General features: G+C 42.0%; 1 protein-coding gene across 2 annotated transcripts in view; it reads left to right on the plus strand.

Annotated features, from left to right (window-relative positions):
* RPTOR (regulatory associated protein of MTOR complex 1) overlaps positions 1–15,048 on the plus strand; it is a 353,305-nt gene that overhangs the window by 91,728 nt on the left and 246,529 nt on the right. For both annotated transcript variants that reach the window (XM_036836768.1, XM_036836767.1), the window contains exon 3: positions 6,805–6,887. In XM_036836768.1, coding sequence (XP_036692663.1) covers positions 6,805–6,887 — 83 coding nt within the window. The remainder of the gene's footprint in view (positions 1–6,804; positions 6,888–15,048) is intronic.

The following is a 15,048-nucleotide window of genomic DNA, read 5'->3' on the forward strand; positions in this document are numbered from 1 at the left end:
TATTTCCATAGGCATTACTAATGTAAAACACTGAATATTAATTTAATAAAAATGTGATGTGGTTATGTTGGGAGAATAGGGAATGGGGGAGTGGGATGGTGGCCAAAGAGAGGACAGTTCTGTCGTCTGAGAAGTGAGGCTTGGGATGTGGATGGAGGGGCAGGACTGCTGCTGTTTTGTTGAAAGCCTTGTGATGCTATCTGCCTTAAGTCAAGTATATATGCATAACTTTGAGTTTGAAGAAGCCCATGGGAATGCTCTGGTTAAAGGGGAGAGGCTGAATATCCTAGAGCATGGAGTTTAGTGTCTGAGAAAGTGGAACGATCTGGAATCCAGAAAACAGAGTGGAAGAGTTAGTCACAGTTAGGAGGAGAATTAGATAAAAGACTTAAGTATTCTACCTATCCAGTAGTCTAACCTCTTCCTTTGAAAAAAATGCTTTCTGATTGAAATTAGAGTCTCTGTTGAAAACAGTTTCCTACAGCTGTTAAAGTGTGGTGTGTGGACCACTGGGGGTTCCTGAGACCCCTTCAAGGATCCACGGGGTTGGGACTATTTTGTAATAATGTTAAGATGTTATTGGCCTCTCACTCCCTCTTGCGAGAGCACCGGAATCACAACTAACTGCTGAACAATCATCGACAGGAAGACACTGGAACTCACCAAAAAAGATATCCCACATCCAAAGACAAAGGAGAAGCCACAGTGAGACGGTAGGAGGGGTGCAATCACAATAAAATCAAATCCCATAACTGCTGGGTGGTTGACTCAGAAACTGGAGAACACTTATACCACAGAAATCCACCCACTGGAGTGAAGGTTCTGAGCCCCACGTCAGGCTTCACAACCTGGGGATCCGGCAATGGGAGGAGGAATTCCTAGAGAATTAGACTTTGAAGGCTAGTGGGATTTGATTGCAGGACTTTGACAGGACTGGGGGAAACAGAGACTCCACTCTTGGAGGGCACACACAAAGTAGTGTGCGCATCGGGACCCAGGGGAAGGAGCAGTGACCCCATAGGAGACTGAACCAGACCTACCTGCTAGTGTTGGAGGGTCTCCTGCAGAGGCAGGGGTGGCTGTGGCTCACCGTGGGACACTGGCAGCAGAAGTTCTGGGAATTACTCCTTGGCATGAGCCCTCCCAGAGTCCGCCATTAGCCCCATCAAAGAGCCAGGTAGGCTCCACTGCTGGGTCGCCTCAAGCCAAACAACCAACAGGGAGGGAACTCAGTCCCACCCATCAGCAGACGAGTGGATTAAAGTTTTACTGAGCTCTTCCCACCAGAGCAACACCCAGCTCTACCCACCATCAGTCCCTCTCATCAGGAAGCTTTCACAAGCCTCTTAGATAGCCTCATCCACCAGAGGGCAGACAGCAGAAGCAAGAAGAGCTACAATTCTGCAGCCTGTGGAAGGAAAACCACATTCACAGAAAGATAGACAAAATGAAAAGGCAGAGGACTTTGTACCAGATGAAGGAACAAATAAAACCCCAGAAAAACAACTAAATGAAGTGGAGATAGGCAACCTTCCAGAAAAAGAATTCAGAATAATGATAGTGAAGATGATCCAGGACCTCGGAAAATGAATGGCGGCAAAGATGGAGAAGATGCAAGAAATGTTTAACCAAGACCTAGAAGAATTAAAGAACAAACACCTAGAAGAATTAAAGAACAAACAAACAGAGATGAACAATACAATAGCTGAAATGAAAAATACACTAGAAGGAATCAATAGCAGAATAACTGAGGCAGAAGAATGGATGTGACCTGGAAGACAGAATGGTGGAATTCACTGCCGTGGAACAGGATAAAGAAAGAAGAATGAAAAGAAATGAAGACAGCCTAAGAGACCTCTGGGACAACATTAAATGCACCAACATTCACAGTATAGGGGGCCCAGAAGGAGAAGAGAGAGAGAAAGGACCCGAGAAAATATTTGAAGGATTATAGTCGAAAAGTTCCCTAACATGGGAAATGAAATAGCCACCCAAGTCCAGGAAGTGCAGAGAGTCCCAGGCAGGATAAACCCAAGGAGAAACACGCCGAGACACATAGTAATCAAATTGACAAAAATTAAAGACAAAGAAAAATTATTGAAAGCAACAAGGGTAAAACGACAACATACAAGGGAACTCCCATAAGGTTAACAGCTGGTTTCTCAGCAGAAACTCTACAAGCCAGAAGGGAGTGGCACGATATATTTAAAGTGGTGAAAGGGAAGAACCTACAACCAAGATTACTCTACCCAGCAAGGATCTTATTCATATTCGACAGGGAAATCAAAAGTTTTACAGGCAAGCAAAAGCTAAGAGAATTCAGCACCACCAAACCAGCTCTACAACAAATGCTAAAGGAACTTCTCTAAGTGGGAAACACAAGAGAAGAAAAGGACCTACAAAAACAAACCAGTAACAATTAAGAAAATGGTAATAGGAACATACATATTGATAATTACCTTAAATGTGAATGAATTAAATGCTCCAACCAAAAGACACAGGCTCGCTGAATGGATACCAAAACAAGACCCATGTATATACTGTCTACAAGAGACCCACTTCAGACCTAGGGACACATACAGACTGAAAGTGAAGGGATGGAAAAAGATATTCCATGCAAATGGAAATCAAAAGAAAGCTGGAGTCGCAATACTCATATCAGATAAAATAGACTTTAAAGTAAACAATGTTCCAAGAGACAAGGAAGGACACTACATAATGATCAAGGGATCAATCCAAGAAGATATAACAATTGTAAATATATATGCACCCAACATAGGAGCACCTCAATACATAAGGCAACTGCTAACAGCTAAAAAAGAGGAAATCGACAGTAACATAATAATAGTGGGGGACTTTAACACCTCACTTACACCAATGGACAGATCATCCAAACAGAAAATTAATAAGGAAACAGAAGCTTTAAATGACACAATAGACCAGATAGATTTAATTGATATTTATAGGACATTCCATCCTATAATGTCCTATATTACACTTTTTTCTCAAGTGCGCATGGAACATTCTCCAGGAAAGATCACATCTTGGGTCACAAATCAAGCCTCAGTAAATTTAAGAAAATTGAAATCATATCAAGCGTCTTCTCTGACCGCAGTGCTATGAGATTAGAAATCAATTACAGGGAAAAAAAACATAAAAAAGCACAAACACATGGAGGTTAAACAATATGTTACTAAATAACCAAGAGATCACTGAAGAAATCAAAGAGGAAATCAAAAAATGCCTAGAGACAAATTACAACGAAAACGCAAGGATCCAAAACCCATGGGATGTGGCAAAAGTAGTTCTAAGAGGGAAGTTTATAGCAATACGACCCTACCTCAAGAAACAAGAAAAATCTCAAATAAACAATCTAACCTTACACCTAAAGGCACTAGAGAAAGAAGAACAAACAAAACCCAAAGTTAGTAGAAGGAAAGAAATCATAAAGATCAGAGCAGAAATAAATGAAATAGAAACAAAGAAAACAATGGCAAAGATCAATAAAACTAAAAGCTGGTTCTTTGAGAAGATAAACAAAATTGATAAACCTTTAGCCAGACTCATCAAGAAAAAGAGGGAGAGGACTCAAATCAATAAAATTATAAGTGAAAAAGGAGAAGTTACAATGCACACCACAGAAATACAAAGCATCCTAAGAGACTACTACAAGCAACTCTATGCCAATAAAATGGACAACCTGGAAGAAATGGACAAATTCTTAGAAAGGTATAACCTTCCAAGACTGAACCAGGAAGAAATAGAAAATATAAGCAGATCAATCACAAGTAATGAAATTGAAACTGTGATAAAAAAAACTTACAACAAACAAAAATCCAGGACCAGGTGGCTTCACAGATGAATTCTATCAAACATTTAGAGAAGAGCTAACACCCATCCTTCTCAAACTCTTCCAAAAAATTGCAGAGGAAGGAACTCTCCGCAATTCATTCTACGAGGCCACCATCACCCTGATACCAAAACCAGACAAAGATACTACAAAAAAAGAAAATTACAGACCAGTATCACTGATGAATATAGATGCAAAAATCCTCAACAGAATACTAGGAAACAGAATCCAACAACACATTAAAAGGATCATACACCATGATCAAGTGGGATTTATCCCAGGGATGCAGGATTCTTCAATATACGCAAATCAATCAACGTGATATACCATATTAACAAATTGAAGAATAAAAACCATATGGTCATCTCAATAGATGCAGAAAAAGCTTTTGACAAAATTCAACACCCATTTATGATAAAAACTCTCCAGAAAGTGGGCATAGAGGGAACCTACCTCAACATAATAAAAGCCATATATGACGAACCCACAGCAAACATCATTCTCAATGGTGAAAAACTGAAAGCATTTCCTCTAAGATCAGGAACGAGACAAGGATGTCCACTCTCACCACTATTATTCAACATAGTTCTGGAAGTCCTAGCCATGGCAATCAGAGAAGAAAAAGAAATAAAAGGAATACAAATTGGAAAAGAAGAAGTAAAACTGTCACTGTTTGCAGATGACATGATACTATACATAGAGAATCCTAAAGATGCCACCAGAAAACTACTAGAGCTAATCAATGAATTTGGTAAAGTTGCAGGATACAAAATTAATGCACAGAAATCTCTTGCATTCGTATACACTAATGATGAAAAATCTGAAAGAGAAATTATGGAAACAATCCCATTCACCATTGCAACAAAAAGAATAAAATACCTAGGAATAAACCTACCTAAGGAGGTAAAAGACCTGTACTCAGAAAACTATAAGACACTGATGAAAGAAATCAAAGATGACACAAACAGATGGAAAGATATACCATGTTCTTGGATTGGAAGAATCAATATTGTGAAAATGACTATACTTCCCAAAGCAATCTACAGATTCAATGCAATCCCTATCAAATTACCAGTGGCATTTTTTACAGAACTAGAACAAAAAATCTTAAAATTTGTATGGAGACACAAAAGACCCCGAATAGCCAAAGCAATCTTGAGGGAAAAAGTGGAGCTGGAGGAATCAGACTCCCTGACCTCAGACTATACTACAAAGCTACAGTAATCAAGACAGTATGGTACTGGCACAAAAACAGAAACATAGATCAATGGAACAAGATAGAAAGCCCAGAGATTAACCCACGCACCTATGGTCAACTAATCTATGACAAAGGAGGCAAAGATATACAATGGAGAAAAGACAGTCTCTTCAATAAGTGGTGCTGGGAAAACTGGACAGCTACATGTAAAAGAATGAAATTAGAATACTCCCTAACACCATACACAAAAATAAACTCAAAATGGATTAGAGACCTAAATATAAGACTGGACACTATAAAACTCTTAGAGGAAAACATAGGAAGAACACTCTTTGACATAAATCACAGCAAGATCTTTTTTGATCCACCTCCTAGAGTAATGGAAATAAAAACAAAAATAAACAAGTGGGACCTAATGAAACTTCAAAGCTTTTGCACAGCAAAGGAAACCATAGACAAGACAAAAAGACAACCCTCAGAATGGGAGAAAATATTTGCAAATGAATCAACGGACAAAGGATTAATCTCCAAAATATATAAACAGCTCATGCAGCTGAATATTAAAAAAACAAACAACCCAATCAAAAAATAGGCAGAAGACCTAAACAGACATTTCTCCAAAGAAGACATGCAATGGCCAAGAAGCACATGAAAAGCTGCTCAACATCACTAATTATTAGAGAAATGCAAATCAAAACTACAATGAGGTATCACCTCACACCAGTTAGAATGGGCATCATCAGAAAATCTACAACAACAAATGCTGGAGAGGGTGTGGAGAAAAGGGAACCCTCCTGCACTGTTGCTGGGAATGTAAATTGGTACAGCCACTATGGAGAACAGTATGGAGGTTCCTTAAAAAACTAAAAATAGAATTACCATATGACCCAGCAATCCCACTACTGGGCATATACCCTGAGAAAACCATAATTCAAAAAGACACATGCACCCCAATGTTCATTGCAGCACTATTTACAACAGCCAGGTCATGGAAGCAACCTAAATGCCCATCGACAGATGAATGGATAAAGAAGATGTGGTACATATGTACAATGGAATATTACTCAGCCATAAAAAGGAACGAAATTGGGTCATTTGTAGAGACGTGGATGGATCTAGAGACTGTCATACAGAGTGTTATTACTTTTAAATGAATAAAGATATATTTTAAAAATTTCTCATCTAAATTTTGAATATAGTAAATGCCGATAGATACAACCACATAAACAAAAGTTCTTTGGAATACTCCACGATTTTAGAGTGTGAAGAGGACTCAAGACCAAATACATTTCAGGACTTGCTGGTCTAGAGCTATTTGCTCTAGAAGCTCCTCCTGAAGTGAATAGGTAAACCCGGAATGAATAGGTATAGAGGACCCCTCGTCCACAGGGTCTCTGTTTCCACAGAAGCACAGCCTGGGCCTGAATAGGAGCACAAGAATAAAGCAGTAAGAGGGCAAGAGAACTGTAGGTGCTGAAATAACAAACGTGGATGAAAGGAAAAAATCACGGGGCCAGTGATGTTAATAAAAACAATTTTCTCTAGAAGGGTGAAGAGTTGTGGCTTTTCAGCCTATTCGGGTGCCTTAGCGGTTCCATAAGTCTGGCTAAACACAGGTAAACCTCAAGCCCTGTTGTGTTGTCTTTAGTCAGAGGTGACTTTGAAGTGACTTGTGTGAGAGGCAACTCTGAAAGAGAGGTTTAGCAAGGAGGAAATGCACAAATAAAGAACTTTCTCCTTCTCATTGCTTTCCCAGATCCTCTGTCAATGGGTCCTCAGAAAGCCCTGGAAACCATTGGTGCGAATTTACAGAAGCAGTACGAGAACTGGCAGCCAAGGGTAAGCTCTTTATTTGCTTTCCTTTTTCTTTCTTACAGGGAAATTTATTTTCTTGGTTTTAAACAATCTTTGAATCCAGATCCTCACCTCGTATAATCCAGTGATTGGACACTCCCCGTGGCAGGCTCGCATCCCCTTTCTGTCTGTTGATGTGCTCCACGGATTCATAATGAAGCACATGCCCTAGTGTGAGCCAGTAATTGGATGGTCTGTTATTGATTTTGCCTGTGCTTTCCCCTGAAATACTTAGAAAAGAAAAAGTATTTTTCATGTTACTCTTAAATCACGGTTTTTATTTTACACAGGAAATGTATTTTCAGTCATTTTCTGCAACCTCAACTAGTTAGAGCTATTTCTCCCATCTTCAATTTTCAAATAGTTGAGGAAAAAAGCAGTCAACATTCAAAAGATGACACCTGTTACATGCTTTGCCTTTGATTCAAAAGGTAAGGTTCTTTTTAGGGAGTCTGTTACCAGTTACTGTGTCTTTTGTTGCCTATATCTTACCATTTTTAAAAAAGAAAAGTGGTATAGAATATAACAACTCTGTCAGATTGCCTTTAAAATCTCAAGTTATTTGTAAACCACCCAAAGACCTATTTTCTTTAGTCTTTCTCATTAACTAGTTTGAGGATTTAATAATTCTAATAGAAAGTTAGAAATCTGGGGTGTTTATGTAGGTGCCTTTCCATAAAGCTTTGTGTGATACTGGTTCTGGAATTATCTACAGGACGTGACAAGGAGGGGGTGGTGAGCAGGTGGCCTTGCCGGCGTGCCTCCCATGGGTCTTTGCTTCTCCTTTTCGGGCGTAAGCCTAATGGGAATGTCTTGGAGAACCAGCAAACACTTGCTTGCCTGGGATTTTCGTTCGTGGATTATTTATCCACGTGATCTGGATTTAGGAATTCTTCATGGATTATTTACATTCCAAGAGAAGTGAATGGCCAGGAATAAATTTGTTCCTGCCTGTGATGGTGCCCTTGGTAATTTTTACTGTTGCTCATGGTGCCAGGTGACTAATGTCACAAAACATCTCTGTGCCACTGGTGTGTCCTTGTGCTTTGCATTTCTAACTTTTCAAGTCAGTAGTAATGGAATCTTGTCCTTCCTTCCCCCCTCCCCTCCCCTCCCCTCCCCTTCCTTCCTCCCTCCCTCCCTCCCTCCCTTCCTTCTGCTTGGCTTGTGGGATCTTTGTTCTCTGACCCGAGATCGAACCTGCGCCCCCTACAGTGGAAGCGTGGAATCTTAACCACTGGACCGCCAGGAAAGTCCTTGGACTGTTCTTCTCTAGAAGGCAGTTTCTTAGTGGAGATTTTCACCTATGTCTAAAGGCTTTGCTTTTTCCTCCCTCAAATTTGTTACCTCTTGGTGGTTTATATAAAAATTCAGTAGCATTTTTCTTGAGAGTACAGTGTGTTTGGATGAGGACCAGAAAGATATTTAGATGGTGTGTTCCTTTGAAAATAGTCAAGATGCCCGGTATTATCAGTAGAAAATAGTTTCTTTGAGGACTTTGAAGGTACTCCAGGCTAGACAGGCGCTTAGGGGTGAGTGAGAGGCGTAGACAGACCTTATAGTCCACGTGGGACAATGTGCACAGGTAATATCGGAAGACGTGATGTCACTGGCAGATGGAAGGTTGAGAACCAGCACTACTGAAATTTAAAAGAATGCCTTTCTGACTTAGCTACTTCTGACCATCCTCTGGGTTTGACTTCATGCTTTTGCTCTTTGCTAGACACATTTGTTTAAAAAAGAACCTGACCAGATCTACTGATTGTATTCTTCATAGGAAGGGTCTCTGCTGTTTTAATTACTTTCTTCCTTTTAAAGAATTATTATATAGAAGATATAGTCGTTTAGAATGCATGTTTAGTATATGAAGACATTATATGTTTATTCCATTTGGTGTGATGTGTAATTTTTGTGTGTGTGTGTGCTAAGAGTTGATTTACTGCTAGCTTTATTATTAGTTTAGCTTGGTAGGTATCAGTAAGTTCATGCTAGCTGACAATAAATGGAATCTTCTACAGTAGGATTATTATTATTTTTAATCTAAATTTCTGTCTATGAGCAGATCTCTTCCATGCTATCTGGAAGAGGCATTAGCATGTAAGGCAGGTAACATTATATATAGAGAAATGATTGCAGATCCAAAAATGACAGTGTAGAATCACTTATAGGACTGAGAAATTACCTTGCCAGGATAGTGGGAGGGCTAACCTTGGGTGGCCAGTAGCAGTACAAAGGGGTATAGTCCTCTGGGTAGATGGTTGTTAGTCTGAGAAAATTTGATAAAGTTAGTGGGATTTCAAGAACAGATCTATAATGTAATTTTTTGAAGGAGAGATAGTTCAAAGGGCTAATGAGGGAGAGAATGTTTACAGATTATTGGATGCCTAGGAAAAGGTGCCAGCGTACCAGTGTGGGGTGGGATTCCATCTGGGTTGGTTTATAAAGTAGAATTGGAATAAAGTATCAGCTATAGCCTAGAAAGAAGCAGTTCCTGCAGACAGGGTGGGATCTTTTGCCTGCATTCAGGAAGCAGACACAACAATGAATACTTAATATTTTCTTTTTTGAATGCCAAGACCATTACATTCATTTTTAAGTACTGTAAGAATGTTTAAAATGTTGCTGCTACAGACTCTTAGTGGGACTTGTGTATTTCAGAGACAAGCCTAAGGTAACAGTGCAGCGGGATACCTGACTGGCTCGCTGGTATCAGTCGTGGGGCTGTGCAATATTCACTGGGCAATAATGGCACGTTTCCTGGTGCAAGTGCACACTTCTCTGTTCTGCACACCTTCACGTGGGTTACGGGAGAGGGAGGGAGGCCTGGCATCCGATGGTGTGGTTTTCAGAGTGTGGCAGCCTCATGCTGCCTCATAGAGTTTGCACAAAACGTGAGGCAGTCACCAAGCTCAGATGTTTGTTCGTGGGCGCCTGGTTCCTAACTATAAATCAGGGTCCTTTGAAATATTGCAGAGCAAAACACACACCACTTTATTGCACTCTACAGGGCTCTCGAGTTTTCTGCAGTAATAGAGAGAGGTTGGCTGCATCTGCAATAAAACAATGGGAACGTTATTAAATTTCTAGACCTTTGATGTAGATACCCATAGATCTGGTTTTCTCTCTCTGTGTCCTGTACGGCAAGACTCAGAAAGGTTGGGCCACTGGAAATAAGGTCATTTTCATTAGTGTTTGCAGAAATCTTTGCATGCCTCCATGTTGCCGTGGATGGGAGCAGGCTGGGGAATCCTGTGACTTCCATCTCGTCCAGGGAGCGCAGAAAATCAACCACTGAAAACCATTATAAGCATTATAAGAGTGGTACCTTGATGAACTGATTTCCTTCCTGGTGTTAAAATCCTTCTGGTTTTTCCTCTTTACTTTTCTAGCTTTAACTATTCAAGATTAAACATTTTGATAAAGGTGATTTGGGGTCAAGAAGGAATTTAGAGAAACCATGACGATGATGTTTTTTTCTGAAGCTGCCGGACTATCTGGCCCAGGTTTCCTTGACAGGCCGATTGAGCCCTTTTCTAAATAATTTATCAGTTTGCCATGGGTGAAATATTTCTCCTGATTAAATTTAAGACTTTGCCTTATTACCTTGTAGGTACATAAATTTGTGTTTCTGCGGGAGATTGAAGGAAAAATGCCAACTGTTGTTTCAGCTGAAAATCCTGCAGTTAAATAAACCTCACTCGGTTCAACATAAGTCTCAACTGAAAGTTTTATTGGGAGATGGGAGCAGGAGATTATAAAGCTGAGCGTCTACAGTGAAGAATTTATCTTTTTAAGACTTACTAACAAATTGGGGGGTTCTGGCAGTTTAGTACAAGGTGTGATTTAGGGGCTGGGGCTGGTGGAAGATGGCAAACAAATGGTCTTGTCTCTCCGTTGTTCTTTCCCCAAAGAGTTTCCAAGCCACCAGCGAAGCCACAGCACCTTTCCTTGGGCTGAAATGCAGTTCTCCTGGGTGGCTTGAAAACAAATGTAATGGGAATATCGATAACTTCCTAAGGTAGGTGAAGACATTTGGCAAGACTTCCACTGCCGGCAGGTGTCTGAAGTGACCCTGACTGAGCCCATTTTGTCTGGTGTGCATGTCCACGAAAGGGGACGGAAAGTGCCCTTTGGCACCTTGCTGTGATGCGCCCTCCTCCAGCCAGGCCTCGGGCGGCCCATGCAGTGGCTGTGGGGGAAGCTGAGGTGCTGGACAGCCTCAGTTAATCCTCACGGGACCAATCTTAGTTACCACATGCAGGACATTTGGTGCATTGCACGTAGCAGGTTCTCAATTTCAGCCTTCCCTTCAGTTCGTCGTGCTTCTCAAGTCTGTCAAGCGGTCAAGGGATGAAAGTTGGTTTTACTGTTAGACGGATGCATTTTCACAGAGTTTCCTGCCAGGTGGAATATGTGTAGGGGCATGTGTCTTCCTGGAACAAAGCAAGCCTCCACCACCCAGTCCATCATCAGAGCAGAAATAATTGTTGCGTTTTAATTTAAGTGACAATCACCCTTTCCTTCGTATTGATCACAGAGTCGTCTGCATCCTCTCAGAGCATGCGCGAGTGAACTGCAGTGACGATTCTACCTCGTGGCGGGAGGAGAGAGTTTGAGGAGGAAGCCGGTTGCCAGGGCCAGTGGACAGCTTCGTTCGTGTTTTGGGCATTTGCCAGCTCGTCCTTTGGGTTTAGGCACAGCTGCTGTTTGCAGACCCTAACACTTCTTCTGTGCAGCAGTGTCTCCTGGTGGGGTTGTGGTTAGGATGCTGGAGTCAGGCTCCTTGCCTCCTCCCAAAAATGGGCCTGACACCTCAACCCGCCCACCCCGAGGAGAAGGAATCCCATGGCCGCTAGACAAGCTGCCAGGCGTTTGGGATTGACTGTAGAACTGGTGGGTGTTAGGGAACGGGCTCTCAGTCCAGTTTGCTTGGTCGGGCTTTGGAGCCCACTGCACTGCTGGGTGACTTGTCACCGCTGGCCTCCTTCCTGCGGTGGTCACGGTGCTTGTGACCCACAGGCTGTGGCGCCTGCCCCTTTGAGGGGTGAGAGTAGGGACAGAGCAGCAGGTATTGTTAATACAGACAACTCTCCTTACCCGCCCCCTTCAGTGCTTTGGAATGCGTTCTCTACGGGGTTGCAGCAAAGAACCTTACACAAGTGGGTTCTCCCTTTTCTTGGGATTTTCAGAGTCAAATGTAGAAACTCGAGGAAGAAACCAAGTTTGCCCTAGGACTGTGTTTCCCACCTGGGAGGTGCTCCAAAGAGATCTGTAGAATAGACCAAGGTGGATTGTTTCTTGTAGTGACTCTGCTTGGGGCAGTCATGTTATGACCCAAGTCCCAAATTGACATTGCAGTTCAGCCAGTGAAAATGGCCCTGTAAGGGAGATCGAGAGCCCTCCTAATGCCATTGTCACACTGTCATTCGCATTCTGCTGTCCCCTAGGCCAGCCAACTCTCCCTCTTCTTGCCTTCACCAGCCCTTTCCTTTCCTTGGGTCCTAAGGTTGGGCTTGTTTGTGTTTTTGTGACAAACTGCAAATAAGGACTCATAGCCAAAGGCAGAATTGTGAATGGATGGCTCACAGTTTACATAATTCAGTATCTGCTGTGAAGCACTTTGCATCCTGTACTCATTAAATTTGCATGACAGTGTAGACAAAGTCTTCTGGTCTTCTTGGGGTTAACTGTTATGTTTTCACAGTTTCACTTAATTGCTTTCTGCCCAGAATGTTAAGATTTGTACCTGTGACAAACATTTTTTTTATATTTTGCTCTGGCCTTGACAGTGTTCCCAGACTTCATCTCTACCCCTCTTTTCAATCACTGCTCACCTGACAGCTTTTCCATGTACCGGGTTCAGTGAGAATTCTGATTTATGCTCATCAGCTGAAAGTCTCCTCTTTAGCCCTGCCCACATACTTCCCGTCTTGCCCTGTCCCCAGAGGCCAAGGTATTGGAAACAGCCTCTGGATGTGGAGTTTAGATTCTGAAGCATCTTAGCCAAACTCCCCTACTAAATCCATCTCTCACTGCTTTTCCTAAGAGAGCATAAAGGCCTGGCCATCCCTCCGCCAACACTCAGAGCAGCTCAGAGGTCTGACCTGGGCATTCTTTTAAAAACACAATAAACACATGAAAATAGAAGAAGGAAATCATTTTGCAGCCCATCTGGAGGATGAATAGCCTATTGGGGCTGGAAGAACTCTGGCTCTTTCTGGGGAGGGGTGAGTTCACGGCCTGGTAACCAGGCAGAGAACCTGGGCTGGTTGGATTTTGGCTTTGCTACTTCCTAGAAATGTAACTTTTAAGATTTGTTAAGTGTGGGCTTCCCTGGTGGCACAGTGGTTAAGAATCCGCCTGCCAATGCAGGGGACACGGGTTCGAGCCCTGGTCCGGGAAGATCCCACATGCCGCGGAGCAACTAAGCCCGTGCGCCACAACTACTGAGCCTGTGCTCTAGAGCCCGCGAGCCACAACTACTGAAGCCCACGTGCCTAGAGCCCGTGCTCGGCACCAAGAGAAGCCACCGCAATGAGAAGCCTGCGCACCACAATGAAGAGTAGCCCCCGCTTGCCACAACTAGAGAAAGCCCGCGTGTAGCAATGAAGACCCAACACAGCCAAAAATAAATAAAACAAATTAAAAAAAAAAAAAAGATTTGTAAGTGTGGAAGAAGGGTTAATGGGGAAAGTGTCTGCACCAGGAGGGGCCACAGCGCTATGGGCAGATCCCTACTTTCCATGAGAGTTGGAGACCCTCTCTGTGAAGTGCATCCCCCAGGGGCGCACCCTCTCTCCAGCTCCCCGCTCCTGGCTAACCACCTCTGTTCCCTGCTGTCCTCTATGAACTGACCTACTTGAGGGGTCGTAGTTTTAGAGACAAATACAGGCTTAACTCTGTCCTTAACTAGCCTCTCCAGGACATCGTCTCTCATCTTCATGTTCCTTTTAACAAGACAGTTATCTCTGTGTGTGTGACAAATTGCAAATGAGGACCAAATGCTGTCAGTTTGAAACTAAGACTGCAGCTCAGATGTCTGGCATTCACAGATTTCATGTGCAGGGCTGGTTTCCTGAGTTAACCTGGAGGCCCAAGATGCAGGGCTCTGTGTAAACAGCTCTGGAGGACGTGTGAGGATGGAAATAAAGATGTCTGAGGAAGTGCTGGTTCTAAGTCAGAAAGTAGAAGGTGTGGTGCTTTAAAGAATGGAATGTGAAATTTGGAGATGGCAAGGAGCCCACCGTATGCTCACCATGTGTAACTGTGAAGAGTTGTCAAATTATATTCCAGCCAAATGAGAGAGTGCTGATCAAGGGGGAAATGAGAATGGATTGGAGGGGAATGGCCACTTCTGTTATACTTGATTTCATTTTACATGGGAAACTGTATGTCTCAGTGATATTTGTGAGTTGGGGCTTCACAAAGGTTTCTGGACACCCTGTCTTAAATGTCAAGGAGTTACTTGTTGGTGTGATATATAATGGAGATTTTTAAAAAATTAAGATAAAGTTCACATAGGATAAAATTATAAATGGGATCATACACTATGTGGCCTTATGTGTCTGACTTCTTCCATTTAGCATGATGTTTTCAAGATTCATCCATGTGCTTCATGTTGTTGTATGTATCAGTAATTCAGTCCTTTTTATAGCTGAATTACATTCCATTGGCTGAATAGACCACACTTTGTTTATCCATCTGTTGATGGACATTTGGGTTGTATCCACCTTCTGGCTATTATGAATAATGCTGCTGTGAACAGGATGTAAAGCACATGGCCCAACCAGGAGGGTTATATAGGACTTGTGTCAGTGTCATCAAGGAAGTTTCTCTTTTAAAGGGCTGCATGTAGGGCAGGTTCCTTGATAGATTTTTAGTTATAAGCTTTGTTTTGATTAAAAACATTTTTTAGCCAAATTTCAATAAAATTCAAGGAGAGATCATAAATGATTGAAGAGAACTAGCTCAAGATTTGAAGAAATTTAAAGCATCATCAAGGAGTGCTTTGGAAAACATTGCAAATAAATTGGAAAACCTGTATGAAAGGCATAATTTTCTAGGAAAATCAAATGGCCATAATTGACCTCAGAAAAGATAGAAACTCAAAATGAATCAATAAATGTAGAAGAAATTGAGAATGTTG

Source organism: Balaenoptera musculus, chromosome 20 (assembly GCF_009873245.2).
Source record: "Balaenoptera musculus isolate JJ_BM4_2016_0621 chromosome 20, mBalMus1.pri.v3, whole genome shotgun sequence".
Lineage (NCBI taxonomy): Eukaryota > Metazoa > Chordata > Mammalia > Artiodactyla > Balaenopteridae > Balaenoptera > Balaenoptera musculus.